Source organism: Anabrus simplex, chromosome 2, assembly GCF_040414725.1.
Source record: "Anabrus simplex isolate iqAnaSimp1 chromosome 2, ASM4041472v1, whole genome shotgun sequence".
Taxonomy (NCBI): domain Eukaryota; kingdom Metazoa; phylum Arthropoda; class Insecta; order Orthoptera; family Tettigoniidae; genus Anabrus; species Anabrus simplex.
The window spans coordinates 799035907-799050378 of NC_090266.1; the positions used below are offsets into that span (position 1 = coordinate 799035907).

The 14472-nt window shown below is 41.2% G+C and overlaps 1 protein-coding gene across 1 annotated transcript in view; it reads left to right on the forward strand.

Moving 5' to 3' along the window:
* The first annotated feature begins 9316 nt into the window (after window positions 1-9316).
* The window catches only part of LOC136863692 (UNC93-like protein), a 56076-nt gene continuing 50920 nt past the window's right edge, over window positions 9317-14472 (forward strand). Inside the window, exon 1 of the mRNA XM_067140051.2 lies at window positions 9317-10056. Within this exon, the coding sequence (XP_066996152.2) occupies window positions 9317-10056 (740 nt within the window). The remainder of the gene's footprint in view (window positions 10057-14472) is intronic.

Below are 14472 nucleotides of genomic sequence, written 5' to 3' on the forward strand. Positions count from 1 at the left end.
ATGGGTGTTTTAAAAATTCGAAGATCATGTGATAGGACAGTAGTTCGCAGAATTTCAAACAACTCTTAAAAAATCAGGTTTTGTCACTTAACCAGGCAGCACTGCTTCATATGCGTCCAACCATTTTGACAGGAAGGCACTTCAATTTTTCTAAAACAATGGCATGAAGTGACTATGAGAATAATGTGCATGATAATGAAAGTATCGATTTATAGTACAACCATGCTTCATAGAGAAATACCTTACAAAAGCATTCAATCATGCACGACAGGATGCTAGAGAAAATTACACTGAGTCCATCTTCATATTATGTCTTTCCGCGTTCAGTCTCCAAGACTTTTGTATGTTCAACTAGGAACATGGTATGTCTTATTTTTACGTCTGTTATTTGAAATCGTTAGGAATTGAGTGTAACTATCGTCTTCAAGGCTTCCGTCTGTTGTTCTTACTCTGTATTGAAGAGTTTCCTTTTTATCATTGAAATTTCTCACAAATAAACTATCCAGGAAAAGGGAAAGTCACACTATATTTTTATAATCTCGTGTGCTAGAATACGAGTTATTTACCTGAAAATTTGCTATTAACAATTTCAGCAGCTCATTAAAGCAGAGTTATATTATCACGACACCAAGTGACAAGCTGAAAGGCATGCTGTGTAGCAGGCATCAGAAGAATAATGTTCAGAAATTCAAGGCTAAAATCGCAATTCTTATTGCGGCTGTCCTAGAGCACTTCCCCAAGCCCCAATGAAACGCATTTTTTTTAACGCCGTTCCTACGTTCACAAGAAAATGAGGGTAGTGAATAATGGTGCCCTCAAACTCTAAAATAATTGAACAGAATGTAATATGATGGTAACTTGCATCCAAAAGTCATTGTAAACTACACTGTAAGAGATATATATATTTTCCCCAAATTCGTTTGAACTGCATTTGGGAATTACAAGGATTTTGCAATGTATCTAAGAGTATGTGTTCGGGCGTCTATGAGTTGAATGTTCAGAAGTTCTTATACCGTAATTAGCTGGTTCAAGTCCCGTCGTTGATAAAATCACCAACAGAATGTTGGTCGGCAGAGTAGGTGAAGTGGTGGTATATAATTTATAATCACTATATTGCGTGCCAAGAGCACAGATATCAGTCAGTTAATGGCTTACTGCAGTAAAATTGTGTATGTGGGCCTACGTCATATGTGCCATTTGTCAGGACATGACTGCAGAAATTAAAAAAAATATTATCTCGATTCGGTTATTGCAGATAGAGGAATGTTGTAGATCCCTTCACTTTTCAACATTTGGCTTCTAATCTTATTCTCCATTCTTCAGGAATTTCCAAAAATCCTTCTTGATTCTTTTCAGAAATATACTCACGAAATCGTTCGAGAAAGATTTTAATTTAGAGACAATGGATAATGGCAAGTGTCTTTTATGCCACTGACATTACTTAAATTGGTTTTGAAAAGCGGTTCTTGTTTACTTTCATATTGACAGTAGAGAATTCCAGGTGTGGCAGGACAACACCACTGACTGATTGATATCTTGTGGCCTCCGGAGAAGCCTGATGCAGTTCTTTCTAGTTGACGCCCTGCGCGTCTAGGAGTGTGATGATGATGATGTAGGGAGAGCGTGAAAAAAATTGTCAGCACACTGTCCACTCCTATCCAATAACACCAAGGGGTCTGCTTAAGGCTTTGCCTCTCCATCCGACAGACGAGTCACCTTCAACAGCGTCACATGACTTCACTCCACCTGAACACTGCGGAGAGGTCTGGAATTGAACTCAGGCCTTTCGCACGCAATCTAGTGATTATAAATTATATACCATCACTTCACCTACCCTGCCGGCCAACATTATCTTGGTGATATTTCCACCAACGGGACTCGAACCAGCTAATTACGGTATCAGACCATATAATATTGACGATCATGGCCACCATGCGAGCTGTACAACACCGCATCAAATGGCTGACGAAAATTAGTAATTATATTACATTTTCCAGTGAAGAATGTGTTTCTCATTCATCGTTTGAATCCTTACATAAATTTAACCACGGAAAGTGATACCGTTTTAATTATTGTATTAATTAGTTAGCTGCAAGTACGTCCAGCCCCGCGGTGTCTGAGGCAACGCGTCCGCAGGTCACCTGGCACCCCGGGTTCAATTCCCGGCCCGGTCAGGGATTTTTAATTGTAAATCATTAATTTCCCTAGCCTGGGGACTCGGTGCTTGTGTAGTCCTTAACGTTTCTTCCTTCACATTCAACACTCTACACTTCAGCAATTACAATTGCTAGTTGGTTTACGTCGCACCGACACAGATAGGTCTTACGGCGACGATGGGACAGGAAAGGGCTAGGAGTGGGAAGGAAGCGGCCGTGGCCTTAATTAAGGTACAGCCCCAGCATTTGCCTGGTGGGAAAATGGGAAACCACGGAAAACCATTTTTAGGGCTGCCGACAGTGGGGTTCGAACTTACTATCTCCCGAATACTGGATACTGGCCACACTTAAGCGACTGCAGCTATCGAGCTCGGTGCAATTACAATTACACGCAGGTTCATATCATATGGTGCAAGTAGTGGCAAAAGATCTACAGAGTTCGACGCCACGAACAAATATCAATAAGAAAAGCTACAAGTATATGACAGTAAGAGACCGGGCGAGTTGGCCGTGCGCGTAGAGGCGCGCGGCTGTGAGCTTGCATCCGGGAGATAGTAGGTTCGAATCCCACTATCGGCAGCCCTGAAAATGGTTTTCCGTCGTTTCCCATTTTCACACCAGGCAAATGCTGGGGCTGTACCTTAATTAAGGCCACGGCCGCTTCCTTCCAACTCCTAGGCCTTTCCTATCCCATCGTCACCATAAGACCTATCTGTGTCGGCGCGACGTAAAGCCCCTAGCAAAAAAATGACAGTAAGAAAGTAATATTTTTCAATGTATATTGACATATTGATATTAACACTTCAATGGAATTACTTTTCTTTTCTTTTTTTCTTTTCTTTGCAATTAGCTTTACGTCGCGCCGACAAATGTAAGTCTTAGGCGACAATGGGATAAGGAAAGGCTAGAAGTGGGAAGGAAGCAGCCGTGGCATTAATTAAGGTACAGCCCATGCGTTTGCCTGGGGTGAAAATGGGGAACCACAGAAAACCATCTTCAGGGCTGCGGACAGTGGGGTTCGAACCCACTATCACCCGGATACAAGCTCACAGCTGCGCACCCCTAACCGTTACCTATTAAAAAATCTAGGCTTCTTTCCTTTAGATCTTGTTAGATGGATTTTTCCCACTATGGTTCTGAATGCCTCGTATGTGAATAAATCCGAATACATTGTCCCAGGCTGTCTGAGTCAGCGTGCGAGGGCTTACCCAGTTGTCCGACTACGATACAACTACTTCAGAGTAGAAATGTATGCTGCGGAATCTTTCACACGTAGAATATTGAGATCCCAGCATTATCATTCTATGAATATGTTCGACATATGGAGGGACAGCGATGGCAACAGTGTGCTCTACTGGTCACCAGCTATGAAATGATACAGAAGAAGAACTAAAGCAACTTCGAGAGGAACCATTGCCGAAAGACTAGGTATTTCTGAAAACAATTAACAGGATAAACAAATGTATGAGGAACATACAAGTTATGTGAAGGACAAACGCCTGCAGAAGTAAAATAATTTGGGTTGAAAACTCTCAGCATAGGTTACAAATATAGTGTGGGTATCTCAAACATGACTGCTCTAGTTACCATTCGCCGTAGAATAAGCGAAATGAAGAAAACCGTTCAAACACATATTGTTACACTATTTGATCGATTAACAAGTACAAACTGAATTAACCTTCTGCTTTATTCTTTATTTATTGTAACATCTTGGACGAAAACTGCATCGTAGATTCTATTCATTGTTTCTGTTACATGTAAGTAGCAAACTGGAAAACTGTTCTACGAGAGAGAGAGATCCATTTTAAAGAAATGAACTGTAATTGCCTTAGCAAATGAAAAAAGTAAACTAGTTTGTGCACCGATAGGGCACATCAACACCTGAAACAGTCGCAGAGAACGATCTGAGTTATAGTAAACACATGTCGTATTGCGCTGCGTTACTTTCTTACTAGAGGGGCCTAGTGCAGGTCTTCCGGGTCGACTCCCATGGGCAACCTGCGCGTCTATCACGACAGGGTCCTACCTAGGATGAAATCTAATGTTGAAGACGGCACATACGGCCAGTTCCTGAGCCGTAGGAATAAACTGATGAAGGTTAAAGTATCCTACCCGGCTGGAATTTGTACCAGGGATCCCTTGTACTAAATACCAGCATAATGTAACACTAGGCTACACTCGGCCAAACTCACTAGTGGGCTGTTACGGTGCCACTTTTGCGAACAAGTTAAAATGGAGAATGTCACAAATCTGGACGGTTATTTCCTCACCGTGTTAGAAAACAATATGAGACTTAAACTCATCGCATATGAGGAGATGGGAAGATTTCCTCTTCTATAAACAGGTCACCGGTCTACTAATATTGATATTCTTCTTCTTTTCTTACTTTTATCTACGTTGAATACTACATATTTAACAATGTGATGTTATTTTTCGCGAATACATTAAAATTCCGCAAAAAGCAGCACGACGCTGACTACCACTTTTCACGAATCAGAACGTCGATAAGATTCATTGTGGTCCAATTCAATATCTGGTAGAGAGGTACTGCAATGCCCTCTTCTGATTTAGTACTAACTGTTGTTCATCTTTCTGATCCATTGACGAGGCTAGATGAAACAGGATTAGGAACCATCGATGAGGTACAGCGTGCCGTCATGTCCTGACACCAAGAATTGAAATCGCTTATACCGTTAAGCTTTTGAGAAATAGAATATTTTTGCAGAGCACATTATTCCATAGCATAATATTAAAAATGTGCTAATCAAGCCAATTACGAATGACTTTGAGATATATGAGTGTTTGTGAACGCTGGGACAGCAACGCGAATCTCCCAGAATTCAAGACAGTATGCTTGCCTTCTCAGGTCTTTCGGGGGTGGGGGGGGAGGGAGGGAGACACTGCAATATGTATTTGGTTGTAAACTAGAACCTCGAGTAAAGAAAACAATGACCTGAACAACTAAACTACGAGGCTCACCCCGTCGTAGAAAAAAGTACCCTTAACAACCAATTATATCTGAAGAGCTGAATGAATTTTCGCCACAATATGTGTACATTTCGTAGTAAAGAACATTCCTGTGGTAATAAAGTCGCAGGTGTTAAATATCTCCCATATAAGAGTCATATTCATAGCCGTAGTTAATATGAGACTTGAAAAAATGCCTTCCCCTCTTCTGATAGCATGAAAGATCACAGCATTTTTATGCGAATGGCTCTCATTCTGCTATTTGCTTTACGTCGCACCGATCAGTGTTGCCAACTTATATTTTCAAGATTCGCTAAATACTACTAAAAATCCGCTAAAATTCAGCCAAGAAATACGATCTCAAATAATGAGCAATTAAAATGAGCAATAATAATAATAATAATAATAATAATAATAATAATAATAATAATAATAATAATAATAATAATAATAATAATAATAATAATAATAATAATAATAATAATAATAATAATAATAATAATAATAATAATAATAATAATAAATATACCGGGCGTGTTGGCCGTGCGCTTAGGAGCACGCAGCTGTGAGCTCGCATCTGGGAGATAGTTCACACCCCACTGTCGGCAGTCCTGAAGATGGTTTTCAGTAGTTTCCCATTTTCACACCAGGCAAATGCTGGGGCTGTACCTTAATTAAGGCCACGGCCGCTTCCTTCCCATTCCTAGGCCTTTCCTGTCCCATCGTCGCCATAAGACCTATCTGTGCCGGTGCGACGTAAAGCAAATAGCAAAAAAATTGTAATAATAAATGTCTCCACTCACCTCATGTGTGAGTTTCACTGGGATTAGCCCCCTGCCTTCGAGCCGACGAGCTAAAACTTGTAGGCGTTTTAGTGCCGGGTGCAAACTAGGTGAATCCCCTACCACAAGGGCCACACGCAGAACAGGCCAGTTCATTAAACGGTCTTCCTTCATAGCATACATATAAATGCTACTCTCTCACAGTTTCATTATCGGTCGTCATTCTTCAACTAAGAGAAAAGTACCCTTTTCCCACGGATTATTTATGACATGATCTCATAACATCAAATCTAAATAACATGTTTTCCTCGTGTGACGGAATAGCTTGGAGACAGACTGGAGTACAAATTTAAAAATCGTAAAATGGATGAAACACTAAATTCCGCTGTAATAAATCTAGAATTCCGCCAATTAATCCGCTGTCCGCTAAATGATATATTTCTCCGCCGTCAGTCTTTCAATTCCGCCAAATTTAGCGGAAAATCCGCTAAGTTGGCAACACTGCACAGATAGGTCTTATGGCGACGATGGAACAGGAAAGGGCTAGGAGTGAGAAGAAAGCGGCCGTAGCCTTATTTAAGGTACAGCCCCAGCATTTGCCTGGTGTGAAAATGGGAAACCACGGAAAACTATCTTCAGGGCTGCCGACAGTGGGGTTCGAACCCACTATCTCCCGAATACTGGATACTGGCCGCACTTTCAAGTATCATCCTGAGTGTTACATAAGTCTCCTGGATAAGGAAGCAAAACCTCTTGTAAAAGAATCGGTATTCCTCTCTCAAAAGCTGTCTCTAAGTCAATATCTAGTACAAACATTATAATAAGACAGGCAATCAGACTACATTCTATAATCTAAATCTATAATCTCCGAGCTAGTGACATATCACTAGCTATTAAAATAAGCACCTACTTCAATGCTTAGGAAAGTACTGAGAACAAGGATGTCGGTAGATGCAGAGTGGGTTTCGGCCCTTGGGTTTCGTCCCTAAGAGGCCGCGGCTTGTCCGTGGTCCAACAGCTCTGTACTCTGACCGGCCAACCGAGCAGAAGAAAGGTGGCCACGGCTCTACCGTGACTCCACGCCTCTGCATTCGGGAGACGGGTGTGGGGCACAGAGCCGGAATTCACGCCTGGCCCCACCTGTCGGCTGTCCTGAGAATGGTTTTCCGTGGTTTTCCATTCTCCTGCACTAAGGCGAATGCCGGGACACTTCGTAGTATAGGCCACGGCCGCCCACCCTCTCATCTTCTCCGCACATCTCCTTCACCGTAACAAATCTCCCGGCCTGAGAGACTGCGTCACCGTCTAAGAGGCCCACCTCCCCCTTCAGGGGAGGAATGAAAACGTTTAGTAGTAGTAGATCAGGGAACATAATAACTCCGTTATCATGTACAGTATGATCATAAAAATAACCCACGGCTACGTCACTACCTGGCTTGATCTGTGAGTAAAGTACGGAAGTGCACGCAAGTTAAAAAGGTACCTGTCCTAAATATATTAACTGCTTATGGAAGTCAGCATAGCAAAGACTGGAACTTTCACAGGTTTGGTTAAACATACAAAATGTTTGTTTTCAAAATCGGACGCTTGCCGAGATTTGTAAAATATTTTTGCTTGACTGAAATAATATTTGCAAATCAACTTGCATGTGTTCCTTAAGATTTGGGGAATTTATGTACATCTAGAACAAGCAAATCACTTAGCGCTTTTTTCACTTTGATATTTTGAATGTCGGCATTGTAATTCACGCTAGAAATAAACAAAAAATACGACTTGCATGCATAACGTGAAGTATACTGTCGTTATGCCAAGCACACCAATTAATATTCTTGGAACAACTGAAACGTGATCAGTGTGGCAGCACGACAGAAGAAATTTCTATATTGTAACTCATTAAATTTTCTTAATATTCTACGTTATATACTTGCAACAACGAACAAAAACATGATCGTTGTTATCAAATATTGCATGTTATGGCATCGTCCGGCTCCTTGACTGAATCGTCAGCGTAGTCGCCTTCGGTTCAGAGGGCTCCATGTTCGATTCCCGACCGAGTGGGAGATTTTAACCTTAAAATGGTTATTTCCCCTGGCTCTGGGACTAGGTGTGTGCATTCTCCCCCACATCCTTGCAAATCACACACAACACTATCCTCCACTACAAAAACACGCAATTCACATACACGCCAGAGGCCGCCCACCCTCATTTCAGTGTCTGTCTAACAAGGGCTGCACCAAACATGCACACTCCTGGCACTAAAAGCCATACGATAACATGAAAAGAAAAATACATGGCATCCTTCTTCGTGGTGCGTGATTGAACTTGCATACCTAGTGACGTTAGAACACAGTCTCATGTACAGCTAATGGGGTAAAAATTGATGAAATATTACGTCATCAGGGCGCAGTTGGTGCCTGCCCTTCACAGAAGCTGTACATAAGAAACTGCCTTAGTGTTAAAGGCAAGTGCATATTTTTTTCACCTAGCTATTCGGCTAAAGGAGCGTCTCGGTTCGATACCGAGGGACTGCTTTATCTATATGCTGTACATTTGTATAGCAGAGCACCTTGCTGTACAAAACAATTGCAGTGGTGATATGGTGACTAAACCACGCTAAATGAAAATCAGCGAGGAAAACAGTCTCATCAGTAAGAGGAAATTTTTTTTTACTGCAGGAAGATTGCAATTTTTAGTCAAATTGAACGGTCAATGTTTCCCTACATTTAAAAGTATATCTCGCAACTACCAGACAATATCTGTTGAGGAGGAGGCTACCCTCGTATGCCAGAAAATTCTGAAACTAACGACGAATAAAAGTGAGTGGCAATACCTATGAAAGATGAAATCATTACCTCCAAGGAGAAGGTACTGGATCTGGTAGGCTCCTGGTTGTTATTGCAGACAGGACGGCCGCCAGCGACGATAACCACTGGCTTAGCTACACACCTGGAGCTAGAAAAGTGTAAACATGTGCGATAATGGGCCTCCAAGACTAAGGAAGGAAGTCAAGGATTCTTTCGTCACAGGGCTATTAACATAACTTAAATCGAATTTTAATAAGGAAAATCCTTCACTGGTCTTATGAGAAGTCTTTATATGATTTTCATATTTTCTACTCTATATCCATGTTCCAGTTTGCCTTGTACATGCAACATTTTGTTTGAGGAGATGTAATTAACCTCCCTCCCTACCAGTAAGAAATTGAGACAAAAGCTGAATCCCCTCTTCGTCCCTCTCGTTAGGGTATTTAATGGTCTTCAACAGAGAGTCCGTCAACCATTCTTGCAGGGACATACATGCCGGTATGTTGGTGACAGTAGTTGGATAGCAGGACGAAAAGCTAGTTGGGAGTGCGTGTGTGTGTATAAGATACTTGTGTGTGTGTGCATGTTTATAGACATACTCTGCAAAATGGTTCAAGGAGGAATTATTGACGAAGCATTTCAACTCAGTAACAAAATAGAACCTGACTTCGACCAGGACAACATTTACGACGACTATATCTTGAACCATGAACTGAAACGACACTACGTACCACATGGCGTAGTTCAACTTGACACAGCTGATCAATGTAACAACCAGAGCTTTCCAGACGATCGAAGTAGCGAAACAGAATCTCAACCACGTATCAGCACTTTGGATTCAACGTCCACAGACAACTATGAAGTGAAAGAAGAAGCATGCAAAAGGCATGATAAAGAGAAAAATACAAGCAATTCGTTGAATTATGAACAAATAAATAGCAAAATTTCGAACCTCATTGCAAATCGAGAATCAAAGCCTGCATTCAAAGATCAAAATTTCGAGCTGCAAAACATAGGAATTGCTAAGAAAGGTCGTAGTGAGATCTACACCAATGACATTCCAAATGGCCGCTTCATACAAAGTTTCGGTGGAGCTGGTTACCTTCCACCTCCAATGGAGGACTGCGAGTTACCCGTAGAAACATGGAAAGGTCGTGAGGGTTGCTGGATGGTGAAGAACCTCTTCGCATTAGGCCTAGCATTCATGGTTCACTACATAGCGATGAAAGGCGCTAACAATCTGCAGAGTTCTGTGAATGCCGAGGAGGGGTTGGGTACAGCTGCTCTAACATCTTACTACGCAGGATTTCTTTTCTCCAATATTTTTCTACCAGCTGTTATAATAAGGTAAGTGTTACTTGCAATATGTACCAAAACGGATAGTTAAGTCTGCTCTCATTTTTAAATGTGCTGATTTTAATGGCAATATATTGTTGTTAATGCTCGTTATGTGACAGTTAACAGGGAATATAATATTTCATCTAGGTATACTTCACCAATCACGTGATGATTGACCATGGAACTGGAATATTTTACCTTGTAATTTTATTACAGCTGAAGTGACAATCCAAGTTCTGTATACTGGTGATATATAGATGACAATTATTGACGTCCATTCTGAGTGCTTTAAAAAGCGTGGTATGTTGGGCATATTCACCCCTGTTTAAAATTCATCGGAAGGGACGATTTCCTGACATCTTGAGCAATTACTCTGAAAATCCTTCTTGTGTGAGAAATTGAAAGAAATAGACACATTTGTCGAATTTGAGACACTAAACAATAATAGGTACACATCAAAAGTCATATACATCATTACGTGCCCAACCATGGAATTTGTAGTTTATACACCAAAAGAACTCGTTGTTATGCACATATTTCCTAAGATTTGACTTAGTGAGTTAGGGAACCATAAATATAATCAATCGTTTTGAAAACTGGATTTTCATTTCTAAACACTAGAGAGCATGAGCCACTACTATTTTTACAGGTACCTATTGAGTACATAGTTTTAGCAAGTATCTGGATGTCAACAGTTAGCCCAGGTTCGGCCATGTAATAATAATATGATTTATTCATTCTGGCAAAGTTAGTGATGTACTCACTTTCTTACACTTAACCAGTCTTAACCTAGAACACTTAATAATTTTTTTGCTAGTTGCTTTACGTCGCACCGACACAGGTCTTATGGCGACGATTGGACAGGAAAGGGCTAGGAGTGGGAAGGAAGCGGCCGTGGCCTTAATTAAGGTACAGCCCCAGCATTTGCTTGGTGTGAAAATAGGAAACCACGGAAAACCATTTTCAGGGCTGCCGACAGTGGGGTTCGAACCTACTATCTCCCGAATACTGGATACTGGCCGCACTTAAGCGACTGCAGCTATCGAGCTCGGTAGAACACTTAATAATAACTACTGATGACAATAATTTGATAATATTAACAATAATAACAGTAATAGTATTAATAAAAGTAATCACACTTAAAAATCATGTCATCTATATAATACACATCGTACGTAGAGTACATTAAACATATATGAATAATGAGTACTATAACTACTACTTAAGAGAAAGTTTAGAAAATGTATACATTTCTACAGTACACCGAAATATCGCCTTCAATTGAGAGGTGAAGAGAAGGATTAGTAAGGAAAAGAAGAAAGAAGAAGAAGGTCTGTGAAAGGAAGAGGGAAATAATGATGAAGAGTCGGTAGGAGGAGGTGTTTTCAGGTCATAATTTGATGTGTCATGCATGCTTACCTGGTATTTCGACACAGGCGTTTTTAAAAGCTGTGCTGCTGGACATGCTTCTGACGTCCACTGGTAAGATATTCCATTGTCGAGCTGCAGTAACGGTGAATGATTTCGTGTAGATTGCTATTCTGTGTACAGGAAGGGCTAGACACATGGTGCTGCAGGATCGGGTATTTTTGGCATGGTCTGTGGAGAGGATCTTGATGCGATCACGCCGGGCTGAGTGGCTCAGACGGTTAAGGCGCTGGCCATCTAACCCGAACTTGGCAGGTTCGATCCTGGCTCAGTCCGGTGGTATTTGAAGGTGCTCAAATACGACAGCCCCTTGTCGGTAGATTTACTGGCACGTAAAAGAACTCCTGCGGGACTAAATTCCGGCACCTAGGTGTCTCCAAAGACCTTAAAAAGTAGTTAGTGGGACGTAAAGCAAATAACATTAATTAATTATTATGATGCGATCACGGAGATAGGCTGGCTGAGAAGTTCAAAGAATATTATGCAAAAAGCAAAGAGTAATTACGAATGAATGCACTGGTATAAAGGTGCTAACAGCACAATCGTATTATCATATAGACGCATGTAACCCTAATCATTTCATTTAATGCTCCTCCGAGTATAGTCTATTTTATAAGTCACCACGTTGTCGGGATTTAGTTCCACATGAGTTTTTTTAACGAGCCGGAGGCCGACGAAGGGAGTTTTCGCATTTAAGCACCTACAAATGCCATCGATGCTAATCAGGATTGATCCATATGCATTATATGAAGATACTGTGCTTGTATCTTCTTCCTAATAAAAATCTAATACTATGATTTTGTTTGTTGGTTATCTTTAATGACTTTGAGAATCATCGTTAAGAGTCGTGTGTATTTAGAGCGTAGAACATACCAATTTCTGAACGTGTGTATGTACTTTCGATCACATGGGGCAAAGGTTAGAGAGGTAATAGCCGTGACCGATATACTGGATACCACCCAGGTACTTACATGGTATACAAATGAGAAAACCAATTTTAGTATGACTAAGTCCGGCTCTATGGCTAAATGGTTAACGTGCTGGCCTTTGGTCACAGGGGACCCGGGTTCGATTCCCGGCAGGGTCGGAAACTTTAACCATCATTGGTTAATTTCACCGGCACGGGGATTGGGTGTATGTGTCGTCTTCATCATCATTTCATCCTCATCACGACGCGCAGGTCGCCTACGGACGTCAAATCAAAAGACCTGCTCCTGGCGAGCCGAACATGTCCTCGGACACTCCCGGCACTAAAAGCCATACGCCATTTAATTTTTTTCTTCAGTATGACTAAAAGTGGGATTTTAACCAAATTCTCTTCTCGTTCGTAGATACTTCTTTTTTTGTGAATTGCTTTACGTCGCACCGACACGCATAGGTCTTATGGCGACGATGGGACAGGAAAGGCCTAGGAATGGAAAGGAAGCGGCCGTGGCCTTAATTAAGGTACAGCCCCAGCATTTGCCTGCTGTGAAAATGGGAAACCACGGAAAACCGAACCCCACTGTCGGCAGCAATGAAGATGCGGATGCGGGAGACATTGGGTTCGAAACTCTTCATAGAGAGTCGGAAATTGATTCCTAGCCAATTGGAAGAAAGCTATTTTACAATGTGAAAATGAGCAGATATATAAAGCACAGTTAGAAAAAGTCATGCATTTAGATGAAGAATGATCATTTGTTTCGAGAAATGTTAACTCTTTTGCTGTAAATAGATTCTTAAAACTTGCAAATGAATTCTCGCGCAGTTTTAATATAGCCCTAGGGCCTGAAAAAACTAATAATTCACCTTCGTATGTTAATTCACGCTCCACGTTCGAGCCGGGAAGCTACAAAATTCGAAGATCCGCGAACTGAATCCCTACATAGGTAACGACCATTTGGAGTATCGTTTTACATACGCACTCGAGGGGTATACCAGAATAAAATCTCAGGGCATATTACCAGTTTAAGATTTTCGTCGTCATAGTTACTCAAAGATCCGACAGTAAGACAGATCGTTTCTAGCCTCATTAACAAGTATCTCTCAAGTTTCAGTTATGAAACAACAGCAACAACATTTTCAAAGAGGCAGTTCATTTGTATCTCGGAATCTGTAAATACCGGGAAAACGTAACTTCACCTACATCAGTTCTTTTGCGAACATCAGTCAATACTGTCCGACTTGCTGTTAATTCGAGTACCTTCATAATCGGTAAATATATTTACAGTGCAGACAGGTAATGAGGTTGGCAATACCGGTATTTGAATTGCATGTGAACATAAGAGTGATTTTTTCGTACTGTGGTGTGATAATGTACCTATAATAATGTTACTGGCTTTAAGTCCCTCTAACTACTTTTAAGGTTTTCGGAGACGCTGAGGAGCCAGAATTTAGTCCCGCAGGAGTTCTTCTTCGTGCCCGTATATCTACTGACACGATGTTGACGAATTTAAGCACCTTCAAATACAACCGGGCTGAGCCAGGAGCGAATCTGCCAAGTAGGGGTCAGAAGGCCTGCGCCTCAACCGTCTGAGCCACTCAGCCCGTCTGGTAATGTACCAGTAATGTAGCTGCATTAATTATGTTGTAACACATTACTCACATGTTCCTAGTCAAGAATGAGTTACCATGTTTCCTTTCTTATGTAAGATTCTACATAGGTCTGGGCCTTATCATTACTATGATAAAGACACTCATCTCTCTGTAACATGTGTGCCCTTTGGTATGAAGTACTACTACCAAGCAGCATATAGTGACACATGTCAGCGCAGTACAGATGTCTTGTTATATTGAATTATTGTTCACGGAAGGAAATATAAGCAGTCATACGATTTCCGTGCCTATAAAGGCTGTAGACCTGATGGGTTTCTCTCTGTGGGTGTAGTCATTACAGGATAATTCTAGGCCTCGTATCACTGGTCTTAAAAATTTCCTGCTTGGGAATCTGACGTTGGCAATATATTTTTCGTTTACCAAGAAGTTCGAATTTTCATTCGTTTCTAGGGCTGAAAAATA